The sequence below is a fragment of the Eschrichtius robustus genome, chromosome 12 (genome assembly GCF_028021215.1).
Source record: "Eschrichtius robustus isolate mEscRob2 chromosome 12, mEscRob2.pri, whole genome shotgun sequence".
Classification (NCBI taxonomy): Eukaryota; Metazoa; Chordata; class Mammalia; order Artiodactyla; family Eschrichtiidae; genus Eschrichtius; species Eschrichtius robustus.
The window spans coordinates 52907991-52928743 of NC_090835.1; the positions used below are offsets into that span (position 1 = coordinate 52907991).

Here is a 20753-nt window from a genome sequence, read left to right on the forward strand (position 1 = left end):
AGCAGGCGGGACGGCAATGACAGTGCAGCAATTCCACACCCGCTGCGGGGTTTGTGGACCCGACTGAAGAGTGGGAGGGAGCACTGTTCACCTGACACACCCCAGCGCGCCCAGCTGCAGCCTAGGGCTGCGGAGGGGGTGGCAGGAAGCACTTCAGCCCGCTGAGCTCAGGACGACTAGGTCTGCAGCACGGCAGCCCGCCGGGCCACCTGCGCACGCGCATCTCCTCCTCGCCGGCTGGCGGCCTGCTACGCACGCGCAGTTCGCCGTCTCTCGCTCCGTCAGTCCCTGCAGGGCCTGGGCCCCACCCCCGCAGGCCCCGCCCCGCCGCCGTGCGCCAAACGCTGCATATCCGGGTTCTCGCCTCCGCCGCCGCCGCCGCCGCCGCAGCCTGGCTCATTCAGCTTTGCCGGGACCGGTGAGATTCCCGACCAAGATGGCGGCTGTGGGGCGAGTCGGCTCTTTCGGTTCCTCTCCGGGGGGATTAACCTCGACTTACACGGGCGGCCCCTTGGCCAACGAGCTAACCTCGGGCAACGGCGGCGCCGCGGCAGGGGACGACGAGGACGGGCAGAACCTTTGGTAAGGACCGCACCCTTCCCCGGTCCCCGCCGGTACCCCCGGGCCGGGGACGCCCCGGGGTCGCGTGCCCGCCGGAGCTCGGCGCCCGGCCCAGGCCGCCGCGTTCTCGGCCGCCCCCGCCCGGGCGCGCGAGGCTGGTGCCGTTTCTCCCTCGCGGGGCTCCAGCCTGAGCGTGCGCCTTGCTCCCCGCCAGGTCCTGCATCCTCAGCGAGGTCTCCACCCGCTCGCGCTCCAAGCTCCCCGCGGGGAAGAACGTGCTGCTGCTGGGTAAGTGCCCCGACCTGCTCCGCCCTGCGCGGCCCCCCAGCGTGGCCTGGGTCTGAGTCCGCCCGCTGCTCTCTGGCTCGCTTTGTGCGGACAGCCGGGGCTGGCCCCGCCCCGCCGCCCGACCTGTGGCTGACAGCTGGGGGAGAAGGAGAACAGGGACCCCTGCCCCGGGACCTGCAGGGACCCGCCCTCCCCTGAAAGTTTCTCCTCCCCTGGGTGTGTGGGGTTGGCCCTGACAGCTTCCTCCGGGAAGGACAATGCGATAGCCCATCTGAGAGATTCTAGTGGCTTGGGGTTTACCTAGAGAATAAGGATGGTTTTTCTTTCATGACAAAAATTGGTAGCAGGAGGCTCTTCGCGATAGCTCCAGTGCAAATGGCATGCCATCAATATTTAATAGCCGGCTCTTTGTATAATTTACAGAAGCTAGAAATGAGACCTGGTGTAGTCGTGATAAATGTAATTATTTGATTCAGCTTTTACGGGTACAGTGGGCTCGTGTTGCAGCTGTCTTTTTCACTGTCACTTATAATTCTGAAATTTGTAAAGTGCAGTAAACGTTTACCTTTCTCGTTCAGTCCCTTCGGCCTGATGGGTGTAATAAGGAGAAATGGTCTAATGTCTCAAATCTCCTGATTGTTCTATATTCCCTCTGCTCTCTGGAAGTATTTTGTTTCTTTACTGACTCTGGGGGTGGACGTGGAGAACAATTCACAGGTTCACATTTTTGCAGGCTTAGCTCCAAAGTAACTTAGAGATTCTTTCATATTCTTTAGATGTGAAAATTTGAAGTTTGGCTTATAGGATGATCGTTGAATTTTAAAACTTTGGTATTGATGTCTCAAGACTTTTTAATGTTCATTTAAAAACAGGAAGGGAAACAAAGAAGTCAAATGATACTTGTCAGGGTCCGCTTTTAATGGGAATGTTTAGGTAGAAACAAATTATTTTTCATGAACTCTTGACAATCTACAATATATGATTCTTGGCGTTATTTATTTAAAGTTACTGGAGCTAGTTGAAAAATTAGTGTTACCTTTTTTTTTTTTTTAAATATATATCACTTTATTTATTTATTTTTGGCCGTGTTGGGTCTTCGGTGCTGTGCTCTAGCTTTCTCTAGTTCCGGCGAGCGGGGGTTACTCTTGTTGCGGTGTGTGGGCTTCTCATTGCGGTGGCTTCTCTTGTTGTGGAGCACAGGTTCTAGGCGCGCGGGCCTCAGTAGTTGTGGCATGCAGGCTCAGTAGTTGTGGCACACGGGCTTAGTTGCTCCACGGCATGTGGGATCTTCCCGGACCAGGGCTCGAACCGGGGTCCCCTGCATTGGCAGGCGGATTCTTTACCATTGTACCACGAGGGAAGTCCCTACTTTTGCTTTTAATGTGATTGAAAGTACCTACTGCGGATTCACCTGGGTTCATTCATGACCCTATTACATACTAGTCCTATGATCTTAAGCAAGTTCTTTGACTTCTATGACCCTCAATTTCTTCTTCCTTAAAATGGATGTTATAGAAATAATAATGCCTACTTTCTAGTGTTATGGGGAGAACTGAATGAGATAATGTTTGTGAAGTGATAACAGCACAGTGACTTTTTGTGATGAGTCTCTTAACTGGATTAGAAAATATTTTATCAGAACTCTTTAAAAATTGAGTTAGTGCCTACGTAACTGATATTTATAGGGCAGAGATAGATTAGGATCCAAGAGCAAAAAAAAGTTCAGAAAATGTTTTCAGGTTACTAGTTTAAACAAATTACTATTAAGCGCTAAACTAAAATGGACCTAACACAAAGTGACCTCATTGAAGTGGGTTATATTTCAAATACTCTAAGTTAAATAAGACTTTTCAAATACTGCCATTGTAAAGATAAGATTCCTGAATTTTGTTTTCATTTTATAAGTTCCTCCCAGTTATTCCTGTGCACTAGATGTTAGTTAGATGGTTCTGTTTTTAGTGAAACAAAAGTGACAGTTTTGTTCATTTCTTAACGTTCCTAATTTGCACTGAGGTTGCACCATGCTTTTTTTTTTAAACCCTTTTTTTAATCTGCCTTTGACACTGGGTCAGTGCATATGGCTGAATATATTTAGAGGCTCTAGACCTCCATCCTTCCAAACTTAGAACAGATTAAATTTCCTTTTATATAAGCTTTTTTTTAAAATTTATTTTATTTTTTGGCCACACCATGTGGCACGCAGGATCTTAATTCCCCAACTGGGGATCAGACCTGTGCCCCTTGCAGTGGAAGTGCAGAGTCTTAACCATTGGACCACCAGGGAAGTCCCTTATATGAGCTTAATAGTTCATAAAGCTCCATCTAGTATCAAGTTATACAAGCTTAAAATTAAAAAAATTTTTGAGTACTGTTCCTATTGGGACTTTCATCAAAGTCCTTTTCAGCTTTGGAAAAAGCTGATAACAGATTTTTATACTGATTACATAAATAGGGTTAATTTTCTAGAATACCTCTAAAGATTTCTTAAAGACATTTTACCATCACATATTATGGCCGCATTCAGTTTATGCTGGTAGAGGGGAGAAATAGAGAAATAGGGATTGTGGTTTTCTTTGTTAAGAGTTTGAAGGTGCTAGGCAGGAGGATGCTTGGCCCTAATATGTCTTTCATGAATTACGGTGATCTCTGGAGTCTCGTATTTAAAAAACCAAATCTGAGGCTATAACAAGATTTTACGTTTCCAGCAACTGTATAGAATAGGAACATTGATCAAGGCTTAAGTACCCCAAACACAAATTGCAGTTTAACTTTACCTTGCTACACGGCCTCCCCTCCCACTGCCTGTGGGTGAAGGGGGTCAGAACTAGCAATGTGTGCATGTGTGTAAGCCATCCTCAAAGCATTTTCATACGAATCTTAGTTTGCCTCCTCTGTCCCCCTTTCCCCATTCCCCCCAAAACCTGGGAGATAGATGTTAACACCAATTACAGATGAGGTACTGAATCTTAGAGACCTGTTCAGTGAGTTTTCCGAGGTCACACAGCTGTAAAGATCGTGCCTTCTGTGGCTCTGGCCTGGTTTTCCAACTTGATAGAAGTTCCTTCAAGGGAGTAAGTGCCACGTACTCTTCCTACTGCATAACTTTTTTAAAAGGCCATCTTTGAGTAAAAATACTAATGATTATTTTAAATTAAAATCCAAATATTTGTTGGATTCTAGGATGTAGCTTAATGAGGGACACGTCTGTTGCCATGGCATTTATGTTGAAGCAGTCATTTACTCGACCCAGGCCTGACCCCTAGTGAAACCCAGAAACACTATGGCATTAGCATTTAACCATTGTTTCATGAAAGATTTTGAGAATGAACTTGTTTGTTCTTAATATTAAAAGGAAAAACTTTTTTTAATATTTATTTATTCATTTGACTGCGTTGGGTCTTAGTTGTGGCACGTAGGGTCTTTCGCTGTGGCGTGAGGGCTTGTGGGCTCTGGAGCGCGCGGGCTCAGTAGTTGTGGCGCGCTGGCTTAGTTGCCCCACTGCATGTGGGATCTTAGTTCCGACCAGGGATCAAACCTGCGTCCCCTGCATTGGAAGGTGGATTCATAACCAGTGGACCACCAGGGAAGTCCCTAAAAGGCAAAATTCCTTGTGCATGTATTTTAAGTAGGATTTAACTTATAAATGTTCCTTCGAAGAACTGTTTTTTTCTCTTTACCCTTTATATTTAATCAAACTTTACTACAGAGATTGTAATTACATGTATTTCAATAGCTGTTTTTGAGGGCACTTTCTTCATACCTTGGTTACTTAACCATGTTTTGGTAAGAAAACTACCTAAGGAAAATAACAACAACAATGATACCTAAAATTTATAGAGCACTTACCTGTACCAGCCACATAAGGATTGTTTACATGCCGTGATTATCCCCTTAAAGATCAGGAAACAAACACAGAGCTGTTAATTAAATTGCTGTGAGGTTACATAGCCAGAAAGGGACAACATCAGGATTCTGAATTGTGCAGCCTGGCTCCACTGGACTGTCTCTCTACAGAAAGAGAGCTTTCTTTGTAGGAAAAGCAAAAAGATGTTTAGCAGTTATTAAGGAATTTTATCTGATTCTCGTGATGTAATCTGTCTCACTGCAAAAAAATCTTACTGATAAAGATTAATTGAATTCATTGTCTGTGAAGATACATATGTAGCCCTGGACCCCAGCACAGTGCCTGGCTTATAGAAAAGACATCAGTATAACTTCCTGATTTAAGGCCAGCATGAATTAATGAAAACTAGTTGGCCCTTCGGTAAATAATGTAAGCCTCATCTTTCTCATCTGTAAATTAAGATATTTGGATTTAGTCATCTCAAGTCTTATCTCTTCTGACATTCTGTAATTATTTCTAATTGTAAAGCTTGTGAGTTGTATATTTTTAAAGAAATGTTTTGAGAACATATTGCAATTGGGTTTAAATTAATAAAGTATTTCTTTGTATACGTGGGCTGTTTGATTCCACTCAGGGAAGAAATCTCGAGTCTGCATTTTTCCCGAAGGTGCTAATTCAGGATAATGTGCAGCCAAACAAAGCCCCACCAAATACTGAGCATCATCAGGAGTAAAACTAGTTTCTATTATGTTTGGATTATTGCAAGTAGGAAACCTTAAGATATACACTGGACTAGAGATCTGTTCAGAGAAGTAACTTGTCAAGGAAGTGAATGGTTTTCTGTGTGAGGACTTACTCTAAAAATAATGAGATTGTTCAGTCAGAAACTTAATTTTGGGAGAAACTGGGATTAAAGATCCCCAAGGTTATATGACTTGTGGGAAACACAGATTTTTATCAGTAGATGCTGTTTTCTGGCATGATTGGTTATGGGAATGTGATGCAAGGAATAGCGCATATTACCACATATACGATACTGGACTGGTTATTTTCAAAGGATTAACGAAACTATTGCCTGTTATGTGTCACTACTGCTAAAAAATATAAAATGTTTTTCAGAGTCCAATGGCATATTGATATTTTATGATGGTCAGCAATCTATTAAGGCCACATAGTAAATAATCCAGGCTCTGTGAGCCATAATGGTCTCTGTTGTAACTACTCAACTCTGCCCTTGTAGCCCCCAAAGAGCCATAGATAATCCGTAAGTGGATGGGTGTGGCAGTATTTAGTAAAATTTTATTTACAAAAACAGGCAGCACCTCCCAATGCAGGGGACACGGGTTCAAGCCCTGGTCTGGGAAGATCCCACATGCCGCGGAGCAAATGGGCCCGTGAGCCACAACTACTGAGCCTGCATGTCTGGAGCCTGTGCTCCGCAACGAGAGGCCGCGACAGTGAGAGGCCCGCGCACCACGATGAAGAGTGGCCCCCGCTTGCCCTAACTAGAGAAAGCCCTCGCACAGAAACGAAGACCCAACACACCCAAAAATAAATAAATTTTTAAAAATAAATAAATAAATAAAACAGGCAGCAGACCAGATTTGGCCTGTGGGCTCATTTGTAGACCCCTGCTTTAGGCTATTACGGGCATCAATTTTATCAGTAAGCACAGGTGCCAGTTAATAGAGGTTTCTGGTTAATGGAATATGATGTTTCGCCCCTAATAGGTGCTCAGTAAATAAACGTTGGATGATTGATGACCAGCTTTTACTTTATTCCAGCTAGAGGTATAGTTTCAATGCAGGTTTAAGAAATGTCAAGAGTGGTTCATATATTTCCCCTTAGTGCTGCTGTCAAAAACAGAAAACAGAGCTGGAAGAACTACAGATGTCAACCAGTACAGTGGTAATTCAGCTGGTGTGAAGTCCATGTGAGAGAAGGTCAGCAAAAGTACTTTGAAAATGCAAAACACACAGGAGCTTTGAGTTGGGAAAAAGAAAAGACCCAAGTTCAGCATGGGACTGTTGCTATTGAGTGACCATGGACTAACATTTTGGGGCCTTATTTCTAAAGTCAGGGCAGTGGCTGTTAGACTTCACAGGTAACCTCTTTATTTATTTGTTCATCAAGTATTTATTAGAACGTGCTGTGCATAAAATGCTCTGCTGGGTCATCTGGAGGAAACGGGGCTCACTAGGTCCGAGCCCTCCAGGAGCTTATAACCTTCTGTGGGGAAGGACTCAAAGTATATAGTAAAAAAATCAAATGCCAGTCTGAAATAATTGCTAAATAGCTTACATAAGTTTTTATGGAAAAGGTGGTATCTGAGTAAAATTTTGCTTAGTAGGGTGGGGAGGAGGACACTGCAGGACTAAGGGAACGTGTTGCTGTAGCTAAGAACGTGGTGAAAAGGCCCAGGGTGCTCAGGTGTGGAAGAGTCCTTAACTAGAGGCCCCCCAGGTGTGGGAGTCAGCCCTTCCTACCATTCGAAGCTGTGGGATTGTGGGCAAATTACAGCCTCCTAACTGAGATTCTTTCATAGTTCCTGGGATTAAAAGAACTGAAAGAAATTATGTGTAGCATACCTTCCTCTTAAAATTAGTATTCACTGTTTTAAATTATAAAAGTAATACATGTTTCTTGCCAGAGAGAGAGAAAAAAAAAATTTATGAGGATAAGAATGTTCATTTTTTCTATGGGTATATTTGTTTTTTAAACAAAATAGGCTCATACCTTGTATTTTGAAGTCAGATGTTTTTTCTTTATGTATCAGAGGGTTTTTTTGCGTGGCAGTAGATATGGATTTCTTCCCTTTTAATGACTGAATAAAATATATGGCTCTATCATAATTATAAGATTGGTAAACAGATTATTATTGTTATACCCCATTTTCCACTTGCCAAATATTATCTTTGGGATAAATTCTTGTAAGTTGAATTGCTGGGTCAAAAGTATACATATTTTAAGTCTTTTTGTATATTACTAAACAGTATTTTTGGAAAGCTGTACCATTCTACATTCCCACCATCAGTATGTGAAAGTACTTGTTTGTCTAGCACTGTTGCTGACACCAAGGATTCTTCATTTTAATCTTTGCCTATCTGCTAGGTAGGTTAAAAATTGGCATGTTAATTTAAAGGCAATTTTATTGTAAAATATATTTCATGTTTGTTAATTAAGAACTATTGCATGAGTGTGACTTTGACCTTCTGGAGCATAGGAACTGTTCATAACCATTGGGATCAGCACTTGTTGGCTTTGGTGAATGTTTATTGAATTAAACGCAGTGGTTTTCAGTTCATGTCTAGTCAGGCTGCAAGAGGGAGAGAAATGATAAAGGAATAAGTTCTATTTTTTAATGTGATGTGGATTGCTGAATGATGATATTCAAAGGTAGGGCTTTGGCCAACTGGTGGGGTGGGAGTATCATATATTATGCTTGTTACTTGAGTGTTCTGCTAGGTGCTTTACTATGTAGCATGTTCACTGTTTTGGAGAAGAGGGCTTTGAACCCCAGGTTACGCAGCTGAGCTAGGATTCAGGGTTGGGTTTGTCTAACTTTCCACTGTCCGTGCACTCCTTGACGTATTGGAGGGAGGTAGTCTTGAATCACCGGGTGCAGGTGCTACAGCTGGTTAAGTTTCTCCCTGCTCTTGCCGGCTGAGGCAAGGGAGGAGATGCTCTTTGTGAGATGGACAGCAGATCAAAACCCCCCACCCTATCTGGGTCATCAGATAATTTATGGAAGGCCATGAAGAAGGTCCAAGCCCAGAAGTACCTCCAGTGATGACTCCTCATGGCTCTCGTCACCAGAGCTTTCAGGTAAAAGAGGATAATTTATTTTATATCATACAGAGTCAAATCAAAAATGTTAATTTTACAGTGTTGGTATCTTACTTGGATAAAGAAGGACTATGGCAGGTTAGAATTCTCTCTGTCATGATGCTGTGGACCATAAAGTTTCCTACAGAAGTGTGGAAGTGTGAATCAAAGGTCTGCATAGAAAGCAGGCATCAGGCACACAAACCTGTGCTGAGCAAGAGGAGTACAGTGCTTCAGCTTTCCACCATAGCAGGAAAGGAAACTGGGAGGAAAGGGAGGCAGAGTGCTGCTTACTTTTACCTTTTGTCATCCCTGTCTGTCTTGAGCTGGGGGGAGAAGACTGGAAGCTGCTCCCGATCAATGACAGTGACAATAGTGTGGAGGAGCATTGCTGGATTTAAATCCTGACCCTTCTTTAGCAAATTGCTTAATCTTTCAGATTATACTGTTTGCCTTTTAGGATTATCGTGAGGATTGTATGAGGTAATGTTTGTAAAACACTTCAAACAGTGGCATACATGGGAAGTGTTCAAGATAGCTGTTGCTAACGTATTGTGTGTACTGAGTGTTCTGACTGCTCATTTTCATGATTCATGTTTTTATGTTGTCTTTTTAAAACACTGTTGATGTCTTATAAAAAAACTTTTTTTCTAGTGTATCACTGATCAAGGAGGTATGAATTGTTAATAGTCAAAGAATTTTAAATCCATCACTTTAGAGATTGTCTGGATTTACCTCCCCCTCTGTTTAGAAGACGGGGAGCAAATGGAAATACCTGACTTGTCCGGGTTCACACATCTAATGGTGACAGTGTTATAGTTGGAAATCACATCTCCTAGATCTTCACGTATTTAATTCATTAATTAAATTATCATTATAAAGTTTATGGACAGTACATCGTATTGCTGAATTAGATCTTTTGAGGACATAAAACAATATCATGAGCACACCTTTACCTCTACACTGTTTTGGTGACTTTGTGTGGAGTTTTTCTTTTGTAATCAATTTGGTTTTCAAATTTGAGCTGAGAAGTGAGAGTTGATGGCTGTTACTGCTTTATGGTAAAACCGAAGTTCTTTTGAGTGCTTGGACCCTGTACTTGGTTCACTCACAGAGAGTGACTTATCTGAATAGGGTTCAGACAAGTAATTTGAAATACAGGCTTATTTGCTATGGAGAATTTCACTGTAATTGGATCAACAAATCTTTCCTCCTTTTGGTCCATCCACTAGGACAGGGTTTGGCCTATAGACTGTTTTAGTATGGCCAGCAAGCTAAGAATGGGGTTGGTTTGTTTTTTACGTTTTTAAAGAGTTGGGGGGGGGGGAACTAAAGATAAATATGTGACAGAGACCTTATGTGACCTGCAAAGCCTACAATATTGCTGTCTAGTCCCTTACAGAAAAAGTTGCCCAGTGCCTGCATGAGGACATGAAAATAACTTTATTATAATAGAATTTGATCTAATGAAAAGTTACAGTTTTTTAAAAATTTTTATTTTATGTTGGGGTATAGTTGATTAACAATGTTGTGTTAGTTTCAGGTGTATAGCAAAATGAATCAGTTATGCATATACATGTATCTATTCTTTTCCAAATACTTTTCCCATTTAGGTTATTATAGAATGTTGAGCAGAGTTCCCTGTGCTATACAGTAGGTCCTTGCTGGTTATCTATTTTAAAAATAGTTGTGTGTACATGTCAATCCCAAACTCCCAATTTATCTCCATCACCACCCCCCACCCCCAACCCGCCTGCCTTCCCCCTTTGGTAACCATAAGTTTGTTTCACTCTATGAGTCTGTTTCTGTTTTGTGTATAAGTTCATTTGTATCATTTTTAAAATTAATTAATTAATTTATTTATTTATTTATGGCTGCATTGGGTCTTAGTTGCTGCACGCAGGCTCTCTCTAGTTGTGGCGAGCAGGGGCCGCTCTTCTTTGCGGTGCGCGGGCTTCTCATTGTAGTGCCTTCTCTTGTTGTGGAGCACGGGCTGTAGGTGTGTGGGCTTCAGTAGTTGTGGCTTGCGGGCTCTAGAGCACAGGCTCAGTAGTTGTAGCGCATGGGCTTAGTTGCTCCGTGGCATGTGGGATCTTCCTGGACCAGGGCTCAAACCCGTGTCCCCTGCATTGGCAGGCAGATTCTTAACCACTGTGCCACCAGGGAAGCCCCACTGTATCATTTTTATAGATTCTACATATAAGTGATATCATATGATATTTTGTCTTTATCTGTTTGACTTACTTCAGTTAGTATGATCATCTCCAGGTCCATCCATGTTGCTGCAAATGGCATTATTTCATTCTTTTTAATGGCTGAGTAATATTCCATTGTATATATGTACTGCATCCTTTTTATCCATTCCTCTGTTGATGGACATTTAGGTTGCTTCCATGTCCTGGGTATTGTAAACAGCGCTGCAGTGAACATTGGGGTGCGTGTATCCTTTTGAACCTTGGTCTTCTCTGGATATATACCCAGGAGTGAGATTGCTGGATCATATGGTAGCTCTGTTCTTAGTTTTTTAAGGAACCTCCATACTGTTCTCCATAGTGACTGTACCAATTTACATTCCCACCAACATAGGAGGGTTCCCTTTTCTCCACACCCTCTCCAGCATTTATTGTTTGTAGACTTTTTGATGATGGCCATTCTGAGTGGTGTAAAGTGATATCTCATTGCATTTTTTTTTTCCCTTTGGCTGCATTGGGTCTTCGTTGCTGCGCGTAGGCTTTTCTCTAGTTGTGGCGAGCGGGGGCTACACTTCGTTGCAGTGCACAGGCTTCTCATTGTGGTGGCTTCTCTTACTGCAGAGCACAGGTTCTAGGTGTGCGGGCTTCAGTAGTTGTGTCACACAGGCTCAGTAGTTGTGGCTCACAGGCTCCACAGCGCAGGCTCCGTAGTGGTGGTGCTCAGGCTTAGTTGCTCCATGGCATGTGGGATATTCCTGGACCAGGGCTCGAACCCATGTCCCCTGTATTGGCGGGCGGATTCTTAACCACTGCGCCACCAGGGAAGTCCCTCGTTGTAGTTTTGATTTGCATTTCTCTAATAATTAGCTATTTTGAACATCTTTCTATGTGTCTCTTGGCTATCTGTATGTCTTCTTTGGAGAAATGTCTATTTAGGTCTTCTGCCCACTTTTGGATTGGGTTGCTTCTTTGATAGTGAACTGAATGAGCTGTTTGTAGATTTTGGAGTTTAATCCCTTGCATCATTTGCAAATATTTTCTCCCATTCTATGGGTTGTCTTTTCATTTTGTTTATGGTTTCCTTTGCTGTGCAAAAACTTTTGAGTTTAATTAGGTCCCATTTGTTTGTTTTTGTTTTTATTTCTGTTACTCTAGGAAATGGATCAAAAAAGATATTGCTGTGATTTATGTCAGAGTGTTTTTCCTATGTTTTCCTCTAAGAGTTCTATAGTGTCAGGTCTTACGTTTAGGTCTTTAATCCATTTTGAGGTTTTTTTTGTGTATGGTGTTAAAGGATATTCTAATTTCATTCTTTTACAGGTAGCTGTCCAGTTTTCTCAGCACCACTTATTCAAGAGACCGTCTTTTCTCCACTGTATAGTCTTGCCTCCTTTGTTGTAGATTAATTGACCATAGGTGTGTGGGTTTATTTCTGGGCTGTCTGTCCTGTTCCATTGATCTATATTTCTGTTTTTGTGCCAGTATCAAACTGTTTTGATGACTGTAGCTTTGTAGTATAGTCTAAGTCAAGGAGCCTGATTCCTCCAGCTCCGTTTTTCTTTATCAAGATTGCTTTGGCTATTTGGGGTCTTTTGTGTCTCCATACAAATTAAAAATTTTTTTGTTCTAGTTCTGTGAAAAATGCCATTGGTAATTTGGTAGGGATTGCACTAAATCTGTAGATTGCCTTGGGTAGTATAGTCATTTTGACAATATTGATTCTTTCAATACAAGAACATGGTATATCATATCTTTGCATCTGTTTGTGTCATCTTCGATTTCTTTCATCAGTGTCTTAGTTTTCTGAGTACAGGTCTTTTGCCTCCTTACGTAGGTTTATTCCTAGGTGTTTTATTCTTTTTGATGCAGTGGTAAATAGGATTGTTTCTTTAATTTCTCTTCCTGGTCTTTCTTTGTTAGTGTATAGAAATGTAATAGATTTCTGTGTATTTATTTTATATCCTGCAAATTTACCGAATTCATTGGTGAGCTTTAGTAGTTTTCTGGTAGTATCTTTAGGATTTTATATGTATAGTATCATGTCATCTGCAAGAAGTGACAGTTTCACTTCTTTTCCAATTTGGATGCCTTTTATTTCTTTTTCTTCTCTGATTGCTGTGGCTAGGACTTACAAAACTATGTTGTATAAAAGTGGTGAGAGTGGACATCCTTGTCTTGTTCCTGATCTTAGAGGAAATGCTGAATTTTCTTAGCTTTTGCTTGTCAAATCTGAATGAGAACCTTGCTGAGTAGAGTATTCTTGGTTGTAGGTTCTTCCCTTTCATCACTTTCAATATATTATGCCACTCCCTTCTGGCCTGTGGAGTTTCTGCTGAGAAATCAGCTGATAACCTTATGGGATTGCCTTGTATATTATTTATTACTTTTAATATTTTTTCTTTGTCTTTAATTTTTGTCAGTTTGATTGCTGCGTGTCTCAGCATGTTCCACCTTGAGTTTATCCTGCCTGGGACTCTCTGTGCTTCCTGGACTTGGGTGACTGTTTCCTTTCCCATGTTGGGAAAATTTTCAGCTATTATCTCTTCAAATGTTTTCTCAGGTCCTTTCTCTCTCTCTTCTCCTTCTGGGAACCCTCGAATGCGAATGTTGGTGTGTTTAGTGTTGTCCCAGAGGTTTCTTAGACTGGCTTCATTTTTTTATTCTTTTTTCCTTTATTCTGTTCTGTGGCAGTGATTTCCACCATTCTGTCTTCTTATCCGTTCTTCTGTCTCATTTATTCTACTATTGTTTGTTTCTAGTGTATTTTTTATTTCAGTTATTTATTGTTCATTTCTGTTTGTTCGTTAGTTCTTCTGGGTCTTTGTTAAACATTTCTTGTATCTTCTCGATCTGTCCCTCCATTCTTTTTCCAAGATCTCGGCTCATCTTTACTATTATTACTCTGAATTCTTTTTCAGGTAGATTGCCTATCTCCACTTCACTTAGTTCTTTTGGGGTGTTATCTTGTTCCTTCATCTGGGACATTTTCCTCTGCCATCTCATTTTCTCTAACTTACTGTGATTGTGGTTTCCATTCTGCAGCCTGCAGGGTTGTAGTTCTTCTTGCTTCTGCTGTCTGCCCCCTGGTGGATGAAAGTGTCTAAGAGGTTTGTGGAGGCTTCCTGGTCAGAGGAACTGGCTCTTGCCTTGGTGGGTGGAGGTGGGTGTTGTCCCTCTGGTGTGCAGGGTTGTGTCATGGAGTGTGTTTAGTGGGGAGCTGTGTGCTCAGGAAGACTTTAAGTATTAGTCTGTCTGCTGATGGGTGGGGCTGTGTTCCCACCCTGTTGGTTGTTTGACCTGAAGTGTCCCAGCACTGGAGCCTACAGGCTGTTGGGAGGGGCCAGGTCTTGGTGAGAAAATGGCCACCTCCAGGAGGGCTCACACCCTTGAGTACTCCCCAGAACTACTGCTGCCGGTGTCTTTGTCCCCGCAGTGAGCCACAGCTGCCCCCCGCCTCTGCAAGAGACCCTCTAATACCAGCAGGTAGGTCTGGTCCAGGTTCTTACGAGGCCACTGCTTTTTTCCCTGGGTCCTGATGTGTGTGAAACCTTGTGTGCGCCCTCCAAGAGTGGAGTTTCTGTTTCCCCCAGTCCTGTGGAATTGCTGCAATCAAACCCTGATGGCCTTCAAAGCCAGATTCTCTGGGAGCTTTTCCTCCCATTGCCAGACCTGCAGGCTGGGGAGCCTGACGTGGGGCTCAGAACTTTCACTCCTGTGGGAGAACTTCTGTGGTATAATTGTTTTTCAGTTTGTGGATCGCCCATCCAGTCGGTATGGGATTTGATTTTATCGTGATTGTGCCCCCTCTTACTGTCTCATTGTGACTTATTCTTTGTCTTTGGATGTAGGATATCTTCTTTGGTAGGTTCCAGCGTTTTTTTGTTGATGATTGTTCAGCAGTTAGTTGTGATTTTGGTGTTTTTGTAAGAAAAGGTGGGCTCACATTCTTCTACTCTGCCATCTTGTCTTGGAAGCTCTAGTTATGGTTTTTGTTTTTTGTTTTTTTTGTTTTTTTTTTGTTTTTTTTTGCTGTGCCCCATGGCTTGTGGGATCCTAGTTCCCTGACCAGGGATTGAACCTTGGCCATCAACAGTGAAAGCATGGGATGCTAACTGCTGCACCACCAGGGAATTCCCTGATTTGTTTTAAAAACACCTTTAAAATATGCCCTCTTTAAGAAAACCTAATATAGAAATGCAAATTTAGATGAACTATTTAGAGAATAATTTTAACATCCTCACTAAAGAGTGCTTTGTAGAAGGGCTTTCATCTTAGTCTGTTTAAACAGGAACTCTCTACTTGTACAAGTATATGTTTACAGATCATTAACTATTTGGCTGGCACACTTAATGCTGGTGTGTCTGTTTCACTGCCAGCTGAAGGCTGAGGAACTGAAGATAAAACTTTCTTAAAGTTCATAGATGTTACGTAGGTGCATTCTTTCAGCATTGTTTGAAGCCACACAGGCCCCATTGCCCTACTTGCCACCCTAAAGGTATATTAATTGGGTAGAATGAAGTATGTATGTAATTCTTACTATATTTTACTCATACTATTAGGCTCTGTGTTTTGTTTTCCAAAAATGACTTGGAATTTAATGGCTTTTGTTTATTGAATGGTTAGGCCATTAAAGATGATTTTTAAATGTCCATCAATTCCAAACATAGGCATCCTGAATTTTAACATTTTTTGATTCTTCTAATTGTATAATAGAATAAAGAGGAGGTTCATGATGGACTTTTTAGTATCTTCAAACTTAGTTCAGATTGGCTGTGGCAAGGCAGCTCGGTACAGTGACTAGAAAGTTTTCCTAAGTTTAGTGAAGGAGGTATGTTTTTTATGATCTGTTATTGATGAGAGGGAGCCGCTTAAATTTTATAGATATGAGTGATGAATTACTATAGTAGATTGTGGTAAAGGTCCAGGATAAGCAATGACAGATGAGGTATAGTTATGAATACAGAGACTCCATGTGGTTGTGATTAAGAAATAAGAATGTTGCTAAAGGGTCTTCTCTGTATAGGACAGATGCTATAGAGTGAATGAGTCCCCTCAAATTCATGTTGAAATTCTAACCCCCAATATGATGGCATTAGGAGGTGGGGTCTTTGGCAGATGATCAGGTCATGAAGATGGAGCCCTCATGAATGGGGTTAGGGCCCTTACAAAAGAGATGTCAGAGAGCTCTCTCACCCTTTCTGCCATGTGAGGACACAGTGAGAAAACTGTCCCTGACCCAGGAAGCCAGCCCTTACTAGACACCAAACCTGCCAGCACTTTGATCTTGGACTTCCCAGCCTCCAGAACTGTTAGAAATACATGTCTGTTGTTTAAAGCCACCCAGCCTATGGTGTTTTTGTTATAGCAGCCCAAAGAGACTAAGATATGGTTTCTGGTTTTGGTGAGCAAGCAAGCAAGTGCCCGTTAAGAATGGGATAATTTTTTTCCTGTAAGCATCTTAAAAGCAAGGACTTTATATCTTGCTTACTGTTAAGAGAACTTGCCCAGAGAATATTTGTTGAAAGAAGGGGACAGACGTGACACACTGAAGGAAACACACAAATAAGCTGACACACTACAGTGAAGTATATGAAGTGTGTGGTATGTTGTGGAAGTACAAAGTAGGGTGCTTAACCGGACTTCTGGAGTCAGAGAAAGCTTCTTAGAGGAGACTAAACTGAGACAGGAAGAATAAAGTAGGGTTCTCCCAGGTGCAGTGAGGGGAGGGGAAGAATGTTCCAGAAAGAAGTGAAAGTGTGCGCGAAGATTTAGAGTTGAGAGAGCGAGGCCTCTCTGCTGCACTGGAAGAAGTTGTGAATGGCTGGAGGCTAGCGTGCAGGTGGTGGGACATGGTGAGAGATGGGCAGGAAAGGTGAGGGGGGCCTTTGCAAGGGACATTGGCCTTTACAGTTTGCCCTTTACTGCGAGAACAGCAGGAAGACCCTTAGGGTTTTTTTTCTGACATTTTATGAAAATTCCAAACATACAGAAAAGTTGAAGGAATTTTACAGTTAATATTCATATACCGAAACCCAGATTCTTCCATTAACATTTAACTATTTTTGCCTTATCATATGTGTCCCACCATGCAACTATGAAAAAAAATGCATTTCAAAGTAAATTGCAGATGTTGGTATATTTCCCTTTAAATGCTTCAGCATGAATATCATTAACTAGAATCCCTTTCAGGGTCTTAAGAGGGAGAGTGGCATGATTGTTTCAGGAAGATCACTCAGCTGCAGGGTGCGGAATGGATTAGAGTGTGGTATGAACTTGGTGAATGTTCACTTTTGAGTGGTATGTTTATGTAGTGAGAGAAGAGAACTGGGAGGCCGATGGGTTAAGACAGAGAGAAAAAGCAGTCTAACGAATAATGTGGTTGGAAGATGTGTATAACCCTAGAACAAGACTATATCTTTGCAAATACCTCAGATGAGATTTCTGGAAATAGTAGGTAACAAATGAGATTTTGTTTACAGAGTATGTCTTCATTGGCCTTCTTAGACATTTTAGGAAGTCTATTTTCAGATGTCTACATTTACCATCAAGACAAATCATGTCAGAGTTCATTTAGATGTTAAAAAAAATAAAAAGGTGACAGCAGCAGAAAATGGTCATTATAATTGAGGCCTAAGACTTATTTTAAAATGTGTAAAATATGAATGTTTAATATTCAACCAACTATAATTTCCAAATGTCATTAAAGTTGAAGAGGGGAGAAATTTTGTTCCCAGAAAGATTTTGTTTCAGCAAGCAAAGTGCGTCTTCAAACATCTTGAGAATCTTCTCTGTTAGTTAGGTTTAGAATATTCTTGAGAATAAGATATTCTTCTGTTTTTCTTCCCTCATTATATTTTCTTCTGAGGACAAAAGGGAGTTGAACTCTTGAGAAGGTTGACTTGGATTCTCTTGGGAGGTTTGGATTACTGTCACCATGCTCCCACAGTCTTTGTGACTGTGGCCTGGCCTCAGTTTCCTCATCTCTAAGTAGAGAGGATGTCGTTAGAGTTCCTTATAGCCCGTGTGTGTTTATGAAATGTTCTTTATTCTCATTGTGAACACTTGTAATTTGTTACCAGAAATGAGAAATTTCAAATCACAGAATGGGAGGAAAAAAATCTCTAACTACCATATTTACCGTATAAAAATCTCTAACTACCATATTTACCGTATTCCATTTATTTGACAGTACTCTTTTTTTCCAAATTTAAAGTTGTAAAATTTTTCTTAAAATGGGTCCCCAAGGTTTAAAATTCCAGGAGAGAAGAAATTACTAGTATAGTAAAACAAACTTCATTCCCAATCCTTAGAGGTAGAATCAGGAGAATGGGAACATAATCATCCATCACTCAGAGGCTGCCCACAGAGAGGAATGCATTAAATCATTTTTCTTTTTCTTCTGAAAATAAGTGACCCCTGGAAGCAGGAATGTCTTATTCTTTTGTCATAACACAAAAATAATAAGCAGTATGTTTAATAGTCTTCTAAAGATTTAATTATTGTTTATTGTATATTGGAAAGAGGGTGCTTTGGAGTTCAATTCATATGAATTCAGATCCTGGCCTTGTCATTTCCTACCTGTTTGAGACTTTGGATAAGATACTTTAACAATTCTGAGCCCCAGGTATCCTCAGATGGGAGGTAATGATCGTTCCGCTAGAGTTGTGGTTGTGTTGGAATTACTGCTGGTTAAATGCATACGGTAGGCACTGTGTGTTTGCTGCCACTGCTGCTTCCATAGAGATGGAAGCAGAAGCCACTGATGGTTCTGTTTGACTAGGCTGTGGGCGAAGGGAGGTAAATTACAGTCCTTTAATTTTTCTTATATAGAAGTACATTGATTACATGAAATTTCTAAAAATCTTAAAAAAAAAAAAAAAAAAAAAGAAGTACATTGATGGCCTTGAAATTACATCCCTTTTCTGTCCTGACTTCTGAGGCTTTTGCATTAATGCACACTAAAGTTTAAAAACCCTCCCGGGACTTCCCTAGCAGTCCAGTGCTTAAGACTTCATGCTGGGACTTCCCTGGTAGCACAGTGGTTAAGAACCCGCCTGCCAGTGCAGGGGACACCAGTTCGAGCCCTGGTCTGGAAAGATCCCACATGCCATGGAGCAGCTAAACCCGTGTGCCACAACTGCTGAGCCTGCACTCTAGAGCCCACGAGCCACAACTACTGAGCCCACATGCCACAACTACTGACGCCTGCGCACCTAGAGCCCATGCTCCACAACAAGAGAAGCCACTGCAATGAGAAGCCCGTGCGCTGCAACGAAGAGTGGCCCCCGCTCGCTGCAACTAGAGAAAGCCCACGTGCAGCAACAAAGGACTAACACAGCCAAAAATAAATAAATAAAATAAATAAAATTATTTAAAAAAAAAAAGACTCCATGGTTCCACTGCAGGGGGCATGGGTTTGACCCCTGATCGGGGAACTAAGATCCCGTATGCCACAGGGCACGGCCAAAAAAAAAAAGAAAAAAGAACCCTCCCTAAGTGGGTAAGGGGACAGAATTTGCATTTGTTCATTCAGGGATTTGTGAAACTTGTATTAATATCTTGGCATATTTTTTTGTTGTTTGAGACAGTCTATCAGTGGCTACTGTGTAGGAGGATTAGGAATATACTTTTCACTATGAAGATTTAATAGGCACTGGAGATGCAGCAGTTATCAAAACACAAAAATGCCTGTTCCTCTGGAGTTTTGGGGGGTAGGGAGTGACTAAGCAAAAAATAGAAAAAGCCGTATTATGTTAGTAAGTTCAATGGAGAAAAAACAAGAAGCAGTAGGGGTGTTGGGAGGTTGTGATTTTATTGACTGATTGATTGATTGATTGAGGTTGTGATTTTAAATGAGGTGGTTAGGGACAGCAGCCTACCTGAGGAAGTGATATTTGAGGGAAGTTGCAAAGAAGCTTAGGTAACACATAGGAGAGTATGTTCTAGATAGAGGGAACAGTGGATAAGGGCCTTGATGTGGGACTCTTTTATTAATAATTATGTAAGTGAATGTTTGGGGGGGAAAATGCAAGATAATGATATTAATACTTCTGTGCATATTGAAATGTGAGTTATTTATGGGACATCCAAATAATGATGACCAGTAAGTAGTTCAGGAGAGACTGAGGCTGGAAGGAAGTCTATGAGTCACCAGATTATAGGTGGTATTGAAGTCTTGTGTGGAGATTCCCCTAGAATTATATGTAGAGCGAGAAGAATAGAGGTCTGAAGAAGGAACCCTGGGAAACACAAATATTGGGGCGGGGGGGGAGGTGGAAGCTTGCAAGGAAGACTTAGGACCAACCACCGAAAGGTAAGTGGTAGAACAGGAGGGGTGGCGTGACTATAGCTGTGGCAAGGGAGGGACTTCTCTGCCCTCTGTGTTTCCCTTAACCTCTGTGCCAGCTCCCAGCCAAATCAGCCTTTGAGTCCAGCTGTCCCACCACACCACTAACACTTTAGTTCAGGCCTACCTCATTTCTTGCTAGGACTCCAGTAATTGTCTATTATCTAGTCTCCTTACTCCCAAACCTACCCTTGTCAGTCACTCTTCCACACCTTTGTGATAGCAGTCTTTCTAAAATACCTAAATACTGCCAGTGACTCTTCAGGATAAAGCCTAACCATCTCAGCCTGGCATAGGATGCCCTTCGTGATCTGGCATTCCCTTTTTATTCTCACTTTCTGGCTCCTTTCCCCCCTCACATTCTAAATTTCATGCATTCAAATTATTTGTCCTTTCTAGAAGGACACTTCTTTGTCTCCAGGCCTCTGTATATGCTTTCCTACTTCCTGGAATGACTAACTCTCTATGGTTCATTAACACTACAAGATCTGGCTGAAGTGCTACTTTCTGTGCAAAGCCCTTTTTGACTTCCAGGCAAATCCAGGATCTTCCCTTTGGTCTGGTTTCCTGCTTGTTGCACATCTCTAGTGCAGTCCTAATGACAGTATCTTGAAATTGTCTTCTGTTTGTTTTCCCTCTCCAATTTATGAGCTCCTAGGACAGCAACTTTGACCTGTGGATCTTTGTACTCCTAGTG

At 41.8% G+C, this 20753-nt stretch overlaps 1 protein-coding gene across 1 annotated transcript in view; it reads left to right on the top strand.

Annotated features, from left to right (window-relative positions):
• Nucleotides 1-349: 349 nt before the first annotated feature.
• DYNC1LI1 (dynein cytoplasmic 1 light intermediate chain 1) overlaps nucleotides 350-20753 on the top strand; it is a 46277-nt gene continuing 25873 nt past the window's right edge. The window contains exons 1-2 of the mRNA XM_068558367.1: nucleotides 350-582; nucleotides 776-849. Of these exons, the coding sequence (XP_068414468.1) occupies nucleotides 437-582; nucleotides 776-849 (220 nt within the window). The 5' untranslated portion in view covers nucleotides 350-436. The remainder of the gene's footprint in view (nucleotides 583-775; nucleotides 850-20753) is intronic.